General features: G+C 42.2%; 2 protein-coding genes across 2 annotated transcripts in view; both read left to right on the top strand.

Moving 5' to 3' along the window:
* Positions 1-1,813: 1,813 nt before the first annotated feature.
* On the top strand, positions 1,814-8,269 carry LOC115770194 (protein bfr2). The gene is made up of 7 exons (XM_030715356.1): positions 1,814-2,121; positions 2,369-2,521; positions 2,585-2,848; positions 3,311-3,412; positions 6,623-6,857; positions 7,368-8,007; positions 8,087-8,269. The coding sequence occupies exons 1-7, from the start codon at positions 1,896-1,898 to the stop codon at positions 8,234-8,236; spliced, it is 1,770 nt and encodes a 589-aa protein (XP_030571216.1). The 5' UTR covers positions 1,814-1,895; the 3' UTR covers positions 8,237-8,269.
* A 3,342-nt stretch (positions 8,270-11,611) lies between these two features.
* Positions 11,612-12,356, top strand: part of LOC115770254 (zwei Ig domain protein zig-8) — a 39,653-nt gene continuing 38,908 nt past the window's right edge. The window contains exon 1 of the mRNA XM_030715469.1: positions 11,612-11,756. The gene's annotated coding sequence lies outside the window, so the exon portion shown is untranslated. The remainder of the gene's footprint in view (positions 11,757-12,356) is intronic.

The raw sequence follows: 12,356 nt of genomic DNA on the forward strand, positions 1-12,356 counted from the left end.
TCAACACATACAATGGGTGAAATATGCGAACAGCTAAGCAAAAATAAAATTATAATTGCTTTCAAATATGTTTAGCTCTACTTGAAATAAGTTAAGCTAATGAGGATAGATTCTTCTGATATTGGATAACCCTATTGAACTGGAATTGGACATAATAGATTTTTCTCTACTTAAATTTGTTTAATTGGTTTTACGGTGCTACATTCTGTCGATTGGCATCCGTAGCAGAATGATGCACGAGGCGTAGGCCAGGTGTAGCTGATGTGATATATTCGCTTGAGTACCACGCCCAAAACGTTGCTTCCTTTTTCGCTGCTCTGTCTGTGCCACTGCACTGCCTTGGGCTTCAGATTTTAATAAACGCTGCTCGAGAGAACGCGTCGTAAAAGTTTTAATTAAGCAGAGCATCGTGACGATGCGTCTTCAGCCGCATATACAGGGCGGGCACATGGAAAGACACTTCGAAGCCATGAAACGCGGCTTTGAGCTTATCATTTAGGCTATCTTCAACTTGGCGAAGCCCTTAAAGGAAAGCCGCTGCTGCTGCCAATGCCGCTGGCAGGCCCCTGCAGCTATTCCGGTCTGGGCCTGGACAGTAGGTCACTGGGTTTTCACTTTGCTTTATAGCCAGCAACGTTTGCTTATCAGCGCTAAGCTGAACTCGATTTTTAAAATGTTTTACTCATTTTTCAATAAGTGCCCGAACAGGCGGCCAACAGCAATAACAACAGCGGCAACAACACAACAACAAATTGCTGCGGCAACGCTGCCGCACAAAACTTGTTCGTGGCAGCGACGTCGACGTTGCTTTCACTTGGGGCAGCCGCACTTGACAGTGCGACAATAGCAACAACAATAACAACAGCAACAATTGTTGCGGTTGTTTGTTATAGCCATTGGCTGTTGGCCATGCTGATTGTCATGGCTAGAGAGCCAACAGCAATCGCAGCAACAGAAACGAAACAGCAACAAAGCCCGTAACAAAACCATAGCAATGTGAATGGAAAGTTCAGGATGGGCACACGAACACCTGTAATACCCTACTTTGACTTAACTCATTTAAAACTCAGCAACCCTGGCAGGATACAGACAAATCCTGAATCGGATAAATCGTCTAAGTAGTTTTTATTTTCTGAAGTTGGCTCAGTTTGTATTATTTGTATACATCATCTAATCTTGCGTCTAAATTCCATCAACTAGCATTGAAAAACTTTGTCAGATTCTCGGAATTCGATCAGAAGAACCTCCATTCCAATCTGGCTATAGGAAAACGTGTCTTGATCTATGAAAGTTTGACAAGCGGTATCAAAGCATTGGCATTTGGACCTTGGACTCTGCACGCTTGCAACATTTGCAACAGAGTCGAGGTTGCACTGCCATACACTCACTTCTGGCTGTCTTTACCTGCCACTGCGGTAGCTGCGGCGACGGGAGTGGCGTCAAATGGCGCCTGCAGCTGTCCAAAAAGCGTCGCTGTTGTTGTTGTTCAAGTTTTTGTTGTTGCTGCTGCTGCTGCTGTGTGTCAAGTGCCAACAAAATGGACATGTGGACACAGCCCGGCGGCAACTTTGAGGCATAGTTCAAAAACATGTTTACACTCGCACTTACACTCACGTACACCAGACACACACACGCGCGCGCACACACACACACGAATACGTAGTGTCTGCAATTATTTGGCTGCTTTCTTTGATGTCTTATTGACAAGCTGAGTAACTTAGTGGCCTGTCAGTTGGCTTTGTTCGATAAATATGTAATTTAAAAGCCATGAAAAAGAAAGTGTTGCACTGCAACGAATTGGGTTAACCGCAAAAGTAAAAGTTCTGCAAGAGCCCCACAATTTCAACTCAACTCCTCCTCTTTTGCATTCCATCTGTTGCAGAGACGTACCAACAATGAAATTCGTGATTTTGCTATGCGTGCTAAGTGCGCTGCTACTGCAGATTGAGGCGTCGCCGGTGCAGCTGCTGTCGAGAAGCGAAAGGGCCGTCGCCCGGCAGCAGGCGGTCAACAACGAGGTGGCACCGGCGGCGGCGCCGGCCAGCGAAGATGACGACGACGACGATGAGGATGATGACGACGATGAGCCGGATTTGGGCGACTTAGTTGATGACGATGATGGTAGGTAGCCAGGCCAATTGCACACACACAGATATTAAGCAAGCACCCGAGCACCTGAGCACCATGCACCACCAGCAGAACCACTGCAACTAGAAACTGCAACTGCATATGCAACCACTAAGTGGCACTCAACGATCAACCACCATTCGCAACCAAGAAATTTGCATATTTGTGTGATGTTATTAACAAATATTTCGTGCCCTTCTTTCCTTGGGTAACACAGTTATTTTGCTTTCGGGGTTTACAGATGATGACGACGAGGAAGACGACGATGATGAGGAGGAAGATGACACGCCACAGGGTCAAGCGGCGCCAGCAGCGACCGCCAGCGATGATGACGACGAAGAGGATGACGATGATGATGACTACTTGGATAGGCTCTTCGATGATATTTTGGGCGGTAAGCCATACGATGTGCAGCTGGTTGGCCAGCCAATTTAGCCCCATTTACATTCATTATCAGATGATGACGATGAGGACGATGATGACGAGGTGGCGCCCGCTGCCAGCGCCCAGCAGAGCCCTGCTGCCGCTGCGCCCGCGCAGGCTCTCGAGGAAGTTGCGCCTGCCGCTTCAAGCGGCTCGCTGAGCTCGGGCATTTCTGATGGTGTCGATTTGCCCGCGGAGAGCGGCAATGCTGCTGAGCCAATTGCGGCCGGCAACACTGTTGAGGATGTGGCTGCAGCTGCAGCGCCCGCCCAGACGGCGAGCAACAGCAACAACGAAGGTGAACTAAATGTTTTTTACGATGAAGATGCACTTGTAGACGGTAGTAGTGGTAGCACCCATAGTTTAAGTAGCACCAATGCAATTGACCAACAAAAACAAAACATACAACAAATACAACAACAAATACAACAACTGCCACAACAGCAACATGCGACACATCAAACAATAACAGCAAATCAAGCATCATCACAACAGCATATAACAACAGAAACAACAACAAGAACAACATCAACAAAGAACACTCTTAAAAATAACAATAACAATTTAGTTGTCAGCACCGCTCCGGCGCAGCCAGTAGTGGGCGCTGTAGGCGTGGCAACTGGTCCAAATGCAGCGCCTGCTGCTGTTAATGTTGCCGCCGGCGCAGCGTCTGACGACGAAGACGATGACGATGAGGACGATGAATATGATGATGATGATGGTGATGATGATATTGATGATGGAGTCGATGAAATTACAGGTGCGCTGACAGGTGACGACGAGGAGTCTGACGACGACGACGATGATGATGACGATGATGATATTATTGGCGATGACGTCATCGAGGCCAGACGCGAAGCACGTGAGTCCAAGTCAACAGCAGCAACAAAAACAGCCAAAGCCAAAAAATCAACAAGTGTTTCCAAGAAGTCCAAAAAAGAGCTTAAGCATTAAAAGTAAACAACTGCCACAACAACAAACACAAACAACAAACAACGACAGCTTAAACAGGAACTGCATATGACTGGGACAATCAAACCACATTGATATGACTTAAGACGTTGCAAGGCATTGCCAACTGTTTTTGGGTAGGACCACATTAAATCTCTTGGACATTGCATAATTCTTTGCCTGCACTGACTATCCCTAAGTCCCACAAACAACAGATCGATCAAAAACCACTGAAATGCAACAACCTATTTCTAATTTATTTATTTATTTGTTTTTGAGTTTTAGTTCAAATGCAAACACAAAATCTAGTTTACATAAAACAAAACAAAACAATACAAAACAAAAATGGAAAAAAAAAACATATTTAAGTAAACGAATATTTTTACAATATCCTCAAAATGAGTGGATTGAGAGTTTGGTGCTAGTCAAACTATCTGCAAAATGACAACAACCAAGAGCACAACAAAAAAAGCAAATGCAAACTTTAAAGCTGCACGCACAAGTAACATTTCCCCGTCCCGCCCACACTCTTTCACACAAATATTACGTTTTCATTCCAAGTTATTTACGCACGGACTGTTCCACATGACCACTAACAACAAAAGCAACAAAAAAAAAAAAAAAAAACAACAAAAAGCAAAATGCACAACAAAATGTTTAATGCCGAAGCACAAATTGTTGAAATAATTATCAGCGCAAAAAGCAAAGAAAAAATGCAAAAAATAATGTGAACATCGCGCCGTGTGGTATGCAACAAAAACTGGCTGAGCTGAATGGTGATTCGCCATTTTGGCAGGCATTTTTGTTGCTAACCGTGTCGCAAGCACTCACGCAAATACATTTACACACCCACACACACAAATAGCTTAATTTATGTAAACAACAACAACAACAACAGCAACAACAACGGCAACAATAATTGTTCATATAGTGTAATCTATAATAATTTTTAATTTTTTCTTGCTTCACATCTACTTTGTTATTAATTTTATTGTTTACAAAAACAACAATTATCGCAGAAATTATCAATGCGTATTTATATACGCATTTCCAAAGTCCATTATATATATATTTCTATATGTGTATTTCTCTATCTCTGTCTCTGTCGCTCACTTTCCCTCTCACTCACGCTTTCACACATTTGGCTTACAGTTGACATCAAAGATTAATCTCTGACTATTTTATTTTTGGCTTTTTTCTGGCTCGCAACCTTTCCGCAAACGTAAATAACGCAAATTGTAAAAAAGTAAAAAAAAAAACTGAAAACAAAATTAAACCAACTGTAAATTGTAGCTAAAAGTTGAACGCTTGAAAGGTAGCGCACGATTTGCCAAAATTTTCCAAATAATGAAAAGTGACGTCAATTACATTTTTATTGCACAAATTGTTAAACTTTGCGTTTTAGGTTCAATTATTTTGTAATTTATTGTTTATTTATTTATTTATTTATTTATTTATTTATTATATATTGTAAAAACAAAACAAGAAGTTAACGAAAACAAGCAAAGCTACACACACACACGTAAACACACAAGAATTTGCTTAAATAAATTTTTCATGAATTTTGTGTACAACTTTTTGAGAAATCGATTGAAAAAACTAAAAAAACCCAATTTGTGTTTTATTTAAATATGTCCCTAGTTCACTTTCAAGCGTCACTATTTGCATAATGGTCAAGGTATTGGTAACACTTTCTCTCTCACTCTCTATGTATGTCTGTCTCCCACCTACTGTCTCTCTTACTCTCATCACTAGCAGCATCACATGGCTCATTTACATATGTATGGATTACACCTGGCACTTGTACATAATTATTTTCCTCCGTGTGGCTGGGCACAACTTACACACACAAACCTGTTCACAACTACACACATACACACAAGCATACATATGTGATGGTATTGGTGCACTATGGTTTTCTATAAAAAGCTTGGCTAGTATCTATTTTAAATATGTCAAATGTAGAACGGGCGCAATGAACTTAATCAGAAGTTCGCTTCAATTAGTTACAACAAAAGGACAAAGTTTACATTAATAGTTTGAGCCCAAAGGGGGTTCCGAGAGGACATATGCTAGGTTACACTTGTGTACTTACCCAGTTCGTGTTACAGTATGGAACGAAGTGCTAAAAAAGAAAGACTCTCACGCCCACATGTAAAATACACATAAGTAGTTCAATATTTCCAGCGATGACTGCACAATGTGCTCTTTTCTATGTAATTCAGTGTACTGGCTTAAGGGTTGGAGAAGTCTTCGCATAACTATATAGTAACATTTGTCTGAGGGTTCTTACAAGAAACTCACTGTTCAATTATTCAAACTAAGACATCTTAATCGTATTGATTAAGATAAAATTACATTGAGATTTGCTTGGGCTGAATATAGATATTTAGTAAAATATTTAAACTTTGCTTAGTTGTCAGTATTGGCTGTAACTAAATGATTTGTTTTCTCTTTTTACTGATGTTAACTCTGTTCTCTTGTCCTTTGCTCTCTTGTGCTTCGCAAGTTAATCCTCAACACGACTTGGCTTAAGTCTGTGCAAGCTTACATAACATCACATATATTCCCATATTGCATGAGCACTTAAAAGTCAATTTTAATTTTGCACTGGTGGAAATTGGATGTAAAGGAATATACCTGGTCGGGCAATAAAATGGTTTATTAGTTTCCTGTTGCGTTTAAGCCACGTTAATTATTTTCTACCCAACGTCCATCCCTGGTATAGTTCTTAAGTGTATGAGTGCGATTTGCTTTATATACGAGCTTGTGGCTGCGCTGCTTCAATGTCAGCGGTTTTTATAACATTATTTGCTAAGCAATATTTTCCTGAGTCACATACTCACACACACATACATAGTCCACACTCATTACGTATTTGTGTATGTGCGCCTAACTATTTCTGGTGAGTGCTAGGGAAGTCTGCACGAGCTGACATTCACACATCTTAAATTAAAATACACTGCATGCTGTAAAACTAACCATCCAGGGCCATTAAGGGCCAAAAAGCCGCGAATTGTCCTTCACACAAAAACCCACACACAACACAAAAAAAAAAAAAACTCTTAAGCGAGCCTCCTGAAAGCGTATTAACATTGACATCTTCTATGGTGTGGGCCAGGTGATCTGAAAAACAACGTCATTGACATGTCAACGGATGCATTCCAAGCGCGCCATAATCATTTCATCGATGCCATATTCTCTCGCATAAATCGCATTGTGGCCGACAATTACGATCCATTTGTGGTACGATTGGCAGGGCGCTCGGCCACGCCCACCTATGGAAGCGCTGGCGTGAAGACAACAACAAAGACCAAGGGAAATGCTAACCATAAGGCAACAACTCACAAAAAACTGTAAGTGGCAAAGGGCAATAGTTAAAAAAGTAGAATATATAAAATGGATAGAGCTCAAGTGGAGATAGAGAAAAGAGAGAGAGAGAGAGATAGAGAGAAGACGCTTTCTTAAGCGATAAAGATACCTTAAAGAAATTTAAGGAACTCTTAGGTTCCTCTTAATGTTCCCAATGCCCATTTACTAGCGTCAGTACGTCCATATGGGATTATTATGACTCAAGCAGAACGCAATCGTAATATCTATGTTGCTGAACGGACTTCGAAATGACCTCGAGATATTTTTTTCAGCGGGTTCAATGTGAAGTTTTAATGTGAGCCCAGCAAAGTTTTCGACAAGCTTCTATTAAAATGTCATCAGTTATTTTCTTGATTTTCTCAAGTGGACTCCAATCATGTCTGTTGTCTAGGCCATAGTTAGCAGTTGGGTGCTCTGCAGGGGTATAAGCTGACATCAAATAAAGGCAAAGTCAAAGCAAATGATGCAAATTTGTGAATCTCTATGACTTGCAGCAAGAACACCCGCTCGGAGCCGCGCACCGCCAGCAGCACGGAGTCCGTCAAATTGCAGGAGCAATTGACGCAATTACAGACAGAACTTGGTGTCAAAGCCATCGAACAGCAAGCGGTGGAGGAGCAGAGGCAACAGGCCGTGGCATCCGGCTCTGGCAAAGCGGAAACTCGCACCGTGTTCAATGGCGAGCAGGCAAGCGTCAAAGCCAACCAAAAGAAATCCACGGCCGGACAGCAGCAGACGGCGCATAAACACAACACGAAAAAGGCAGCGGCTGCGGCGGCGCTGAAGGCGGGCAACGCCAACTACAATCAGCCAGCCGGCGTGGGGGCATCCAAAGCGGGCACGGAAGTGGAGAAGCTGCAAAAAGCCGAAGGCAGTCTGTCCGGACTGGCGTCACTGAAACGTGTGGGCAATGTGAAGGTGATCAGCGATGCGGAAGGACGCAATTCGACCATTAAGGCCAGATTTACGCTGGGCCCATTGACTCTGCGCGTGGAGAAGTCCTTTAAGCGGGGCAGTGTGCGCAACGTGAAAAGCGCAACGGCTAGGACCAACGAGATGATCGGCCGCATCAAGTTCAGTGTGCTGGATGATCGGGCCACCTTGATGTCAATCAAGGTGCAGCAGCCCAAACAGGTTAGCTAGTTACCACAGCCTCTTTGTGCTTTGAGCAATTAGCTTTCATTCTATGTGTTCCTTTGTTCCTTTTGTGCAGGTGGAGGTGGAGAGCAAGGACAATCACGACCGAACCCGCGAATTCGTCTGGCGTCGCACACCCAAAATTGCCAAATTGGTCAACGAGAAGCTCAAATTGGCAGCCGAGTCCCTCTTTACGCCGCAGGGCGTTGAAGTTGTGAGACTCTAAGGGGCAGACAATTGCCATCTTTTGCACAGCCAGATAAATGTAGTCCTAAACCTAATTGTAATGTCTAACTTATTTATTTAATTTATTTGCTCACTATTTACTATTCACTATTAATAACTCAATTATTTCACTCGCAATTTGCAGTCGAGTTTTACTAAGCTTAGAAAAGTATCCTGGAAATTTATAGCAAACTTTGATTTCGTGGTGGATTCTCTTTTATACCCTGTAGCTAATTATGAAATGGGTTAAATAGGGTATAGTGAAGTTGTGTAAGCTTGTGTACGAAGCAGAGAGATATCAATTATTCCAGCTCCTTCCCCAAAATCCATACATAGCTAAATTATGTGTCGATTTTCTGTCTCACTTGATACTTATGCTCTCCTTTGGTATCTTCTATCACCCTATTTCAACTGCACCTGTATGACTTCCTTTTTCGATTTGAGACGAAATAATGATCATATTGTCCCCATGACTTAGGTTTGAAACAGTTTTGTATAATTTTCATACCCTTATACATATGAATGAAATAGCTGTGCACTTTCGCAATGTCCTTAGAAACAAAGGTGTGCCAATTGTTAGTCCCAGGTGCATGTCAGTTGGTCCCAAGCCAGCAGTACACCTGAGAGTATCTGTATCAAGTCACTTACAGTTTTCATTAATTCTGCAGGTGAGTCACAGATGGGTGGCTGGAGACGCCCCTGTACTCTGTAAAGTAAATATAAGTGCGTATTTTGTGTTGCATCTAAGGCGGAAGGACATGCAATTTGTTGCTGTTTGCCTTTGTTGGTATAGTATAGTCCTTTCTGCTGCCTTCCATTACGCTAACCCCCGGTGGCCTCCCTACAGCATACTCCATGCTTCTTTGTCGCCATCGTGCATGCTGTTTGTTTTGTCCCGTCTGGCGTTCGTTGTTGTTCTTTGTTGCACCTAAATTGACAACAATATCGTTTCATTTGCTCAGTGAAGTGAACTCATCAGTGCCGAGATCCCCACAACCATTCCCGTGCACCATCCCCATATCACCTTCACCATGTAGGACACGCATTGGCACTTCATTTTTTTGCCATCTTCTATAGCTGCTGCTGCTGCTGGACTCCCGTTTGGCAGCTTGATTATATTGACTGGTAGTAGCCGGCGGGATGACAGGACAATCTGGTCATGTGCCCGGCTTAAATTTTTGCTTTAGATATCTTTTACATTGTTGTGCGCAATGCAATTGTTGCTTGCCTGTGCCATATGAACAAATTAAACCAATTGAATAGTCCAAAAGTGCAGGGGCCGAGGGACTGGGCCAAAATCTCATTTGTGCAGCTGCCTGCCAGAGCGAAAAATACGTAAATTTGTTGTAACTAAATTTCTTCAGCATTCATTTGCATTTGTTATTACTTCGTCGGTTTTCCAGTTGCAATTCCTGAATATGCAACAATGCCCGGGACAAAGCAACAAACTCTGTTAGAAGATTAAATTCCATGCTGCAGCTGATTGCATTACCAGAGTGGGTGGACCACTGCCCTATTTATTTGAGCAAACTAAAAAATATTTTCATAAATCATAATATGCAATTTCCACATGCTCTCTACAAAATGTGTTCACATAAACGGGTCCTGCAAAACATTTAAATGAGAGCTCTAATAAAAAGTTTTAAGTAATATACGTAGTAATAGTAATCATAATAATAATGTAAATGAAGAGTTCTTGTATATTATCATTAGGTAAAAAGATCAACTAGAGTTCGGCTTGCTGTAAGCACAGCAAAAGCTTACAAGTTTTCGAAACGTTATTTTAGATTGTGCAACTTAAAGCCAAACTTGTCTGGCTGCTGGTATTTTGAAAAGTTTAATACCTTCAGACGTGCCACATGCCGCTCATTATATTAAGACGGAGGCATGGGCACACACATGGCCATACTGGGATAAAAGTTAAATTTGAAAATTATGAAAACTATATTCGAGTTGGGGGACAAAGTCTAGCATACAACTTGCCACTGGCACTTTGGTAGCCTGGCAACTTAACACTTTCAAGGTCAGGAGCTCGTGGAATTAATTAACTTGTTGTATTAGCTCGCTAAGCTTTCGAAGGGCTTCACCTGCTGTCAAGGCAACATAGTCCGATCGGGAGTGTCCTCGTGGCTGGCCACAAAAGCGACAACTAATTGCCACATAATCAACAACAACAACAACAATAACAACAACAACAATAATGCTACTGGAAATGAGCAAAGGAACAATGACAACCACAACAAGCACCAACTATTGTGGGCGACAGTTGGCCGTCGGAGGGCTGTGAATCGGGCTGGAATTTAAGCACTTGCGCTTTTTACCAACTCAATTTACGCTAATTACTGATTTTCGCCACAGCGATAACGTTGTTGCCTCTGTATTTGCCCAGCTCTCAGCAATCGCAAGAGATAAAACGCAACTTGAGTATATTTGTATGTGGAAGACTAAGTATATGTACATATATACATCGCAGCTGCCGAGCCGCCAGAGCATCGTCAGCCTCAGCGCTCGTTGCCCATCTGCAGCAGGTTTCCGAATGCCAAGTGAATTTATATTGTCATTAGCTCTTTTTATGTAAAGTCGCGACACATTTTTCATTAAAATTCTACGAATTCGCCGTCAAAGAGAACCGAACTGTGAGCGAGCTATGCTCATGCGTGCTCTGTGCTGCGTTCTCTTCATGCTTTTTATCACTGACCTAAGGTCTTGCTGTTGCAGTTGCTGTTGTCTGAGTCTGCCAGGCAGTTCATGTGGACGCGATTGTTTATGGGCCTTTGGCAATTTATTAAAAACAAAAGTTGGGGAATGAATGCCATATTATTGAACAGGCTATTTCTGGTCAGAACTTTACAACTCGATATTCCAACAATTTTCTTTCGTTAAAATATAGCCGCTGTGATAAAAACATTGATAGAACAGTTAATTTAGTTGTTATTAGAAAAAAAAAGTTTTTTTTGCTTCACTCGACTAGTTTAATTTAAATGTAGAGTTGAATATTATCATCATCATCCTACCATTATTCTAGGATCAACGTTAAAAGATTTAGCATTTTAAGCATTTTGCTTACAGAGCACAAGTGAAAGAGTGACAAATTGAATTGAAGAGAAACAGATTGCGGCGAATTGACAGCTGGCTGGCGGTCGGATTTGCCACACTTGGACGACGACAACAGCGAAGCTAACGATGCCCGCGAAACACGAAGACGAAAGCAACAGAAACCGAAAACAGCACGAGGCTTCGTCCTGACAATGGATGAGGCTAAGGCTCGTCCAGTATGTTGGCTGACAAGTGCAAGGCCCAAAATAAGTTTCAGTTTCAGTTTGTGTGCGACTGCGACGGTGAACGCATGCGAGATAAACGCAGCGGGTAACGCGTGCGAGTTCGAGCTCAAATCCAAATTCAAATCCGATAACGTATTCGATAACAACAAAGCCAACGTAGGCACACAAACAAGTTGATATAAATCGTAGGCCCAAAACGTGAGACGAAAAAGTATCTGCAACCTGCATCAGTGTGTAAATGTACGTAGAGTATGTGCGTGTGAGTGTTAACGGAAAGTTGAGACCAACTTCTTTAGAACGACTAAAAAAGTGCCAGCGTCGTAAATTTGGAACGTGTGAAAACGCAGGAAAAGGCTCATTGCCTCATTGCCGGCTTGGCAGGAGAAGAAATTGAAAGCCCTTTGTTGTTGCTATTGTTGTTGCCATTATTGTTACTGCCGCTGGCTTATGTCTTTTGGGGCAGTTTGCTAAAGCGCGCGACGCACGCGAATATTTTATGACATCGTTTCGAATTATATGCGATTTTTTTTTGGGCCCGCCCCGTGTTTGCAACTTGTTAGCAGTGGCAGGCGACAAAAGACGAAACTAATAAAATAAAAGCAGCAAAACGCACATACAACAAATAAAAAATGTGTTTACGCCTACACGACTTTCCCTTCCCCTCGACCGCATTACTCGCGCCCCCCTCTGCAACACTCTGTCTCATTAGCAGTCAGCAAATTAAGTTGTTGTATATTTAGCCCAACGTTTCCACAACACCAAAATAAATTAACAAACTAAAAACAGAACTAAATACAAACACCTCACAAATGTACCAAATCGTCTTTGATCTATAGCCCA

The sequence above is a fragment of the Drosophila novamexicana genome, unplaced genomic scaffold (genome assembly GCF_003285875.2).
Source record: "Drosophila novamexicana strain 15010-1031.04,08,12 unplaced genomic scaffold, DnovRS2.1 tig00004555-arrow-pilon, whole genome shotgun sequence".
Lineage (NCBI taxonomy): Eukaryota > Metazoa > Arthropoda > Insecta > Diptera > Drosophilidae > Drosophila > Drosophila novamexicana.

What these genes read in the sequence shown, in the direction of transcription:
- LOC115770194 (XM_030715356.1), top strand. Translation starts at nt 1,896, where the DNA reads ATGAAATTCGTGATTTTGCTATGCGTGCTAAGTGCGCTGCTACTGCAG. An exon ending in GAGCAACAGCAACAACGAAG is followed by an intron (nt 2,849 to 3,310) that starts GTGAACTAAATG and finishes ATGAAATTACAG; the next exon opens with GTGCGCTGACAGGTGACGAC. An exon ending in CGAGGCCAGACGCGAAGCAC is followed by an intron (nt 3,413 to 6,622) that starts GTGAGTCCAAGT and finishes GGTGTGGGCCAG; the next exon opens with GTGATCTGAAAAACAACGTC.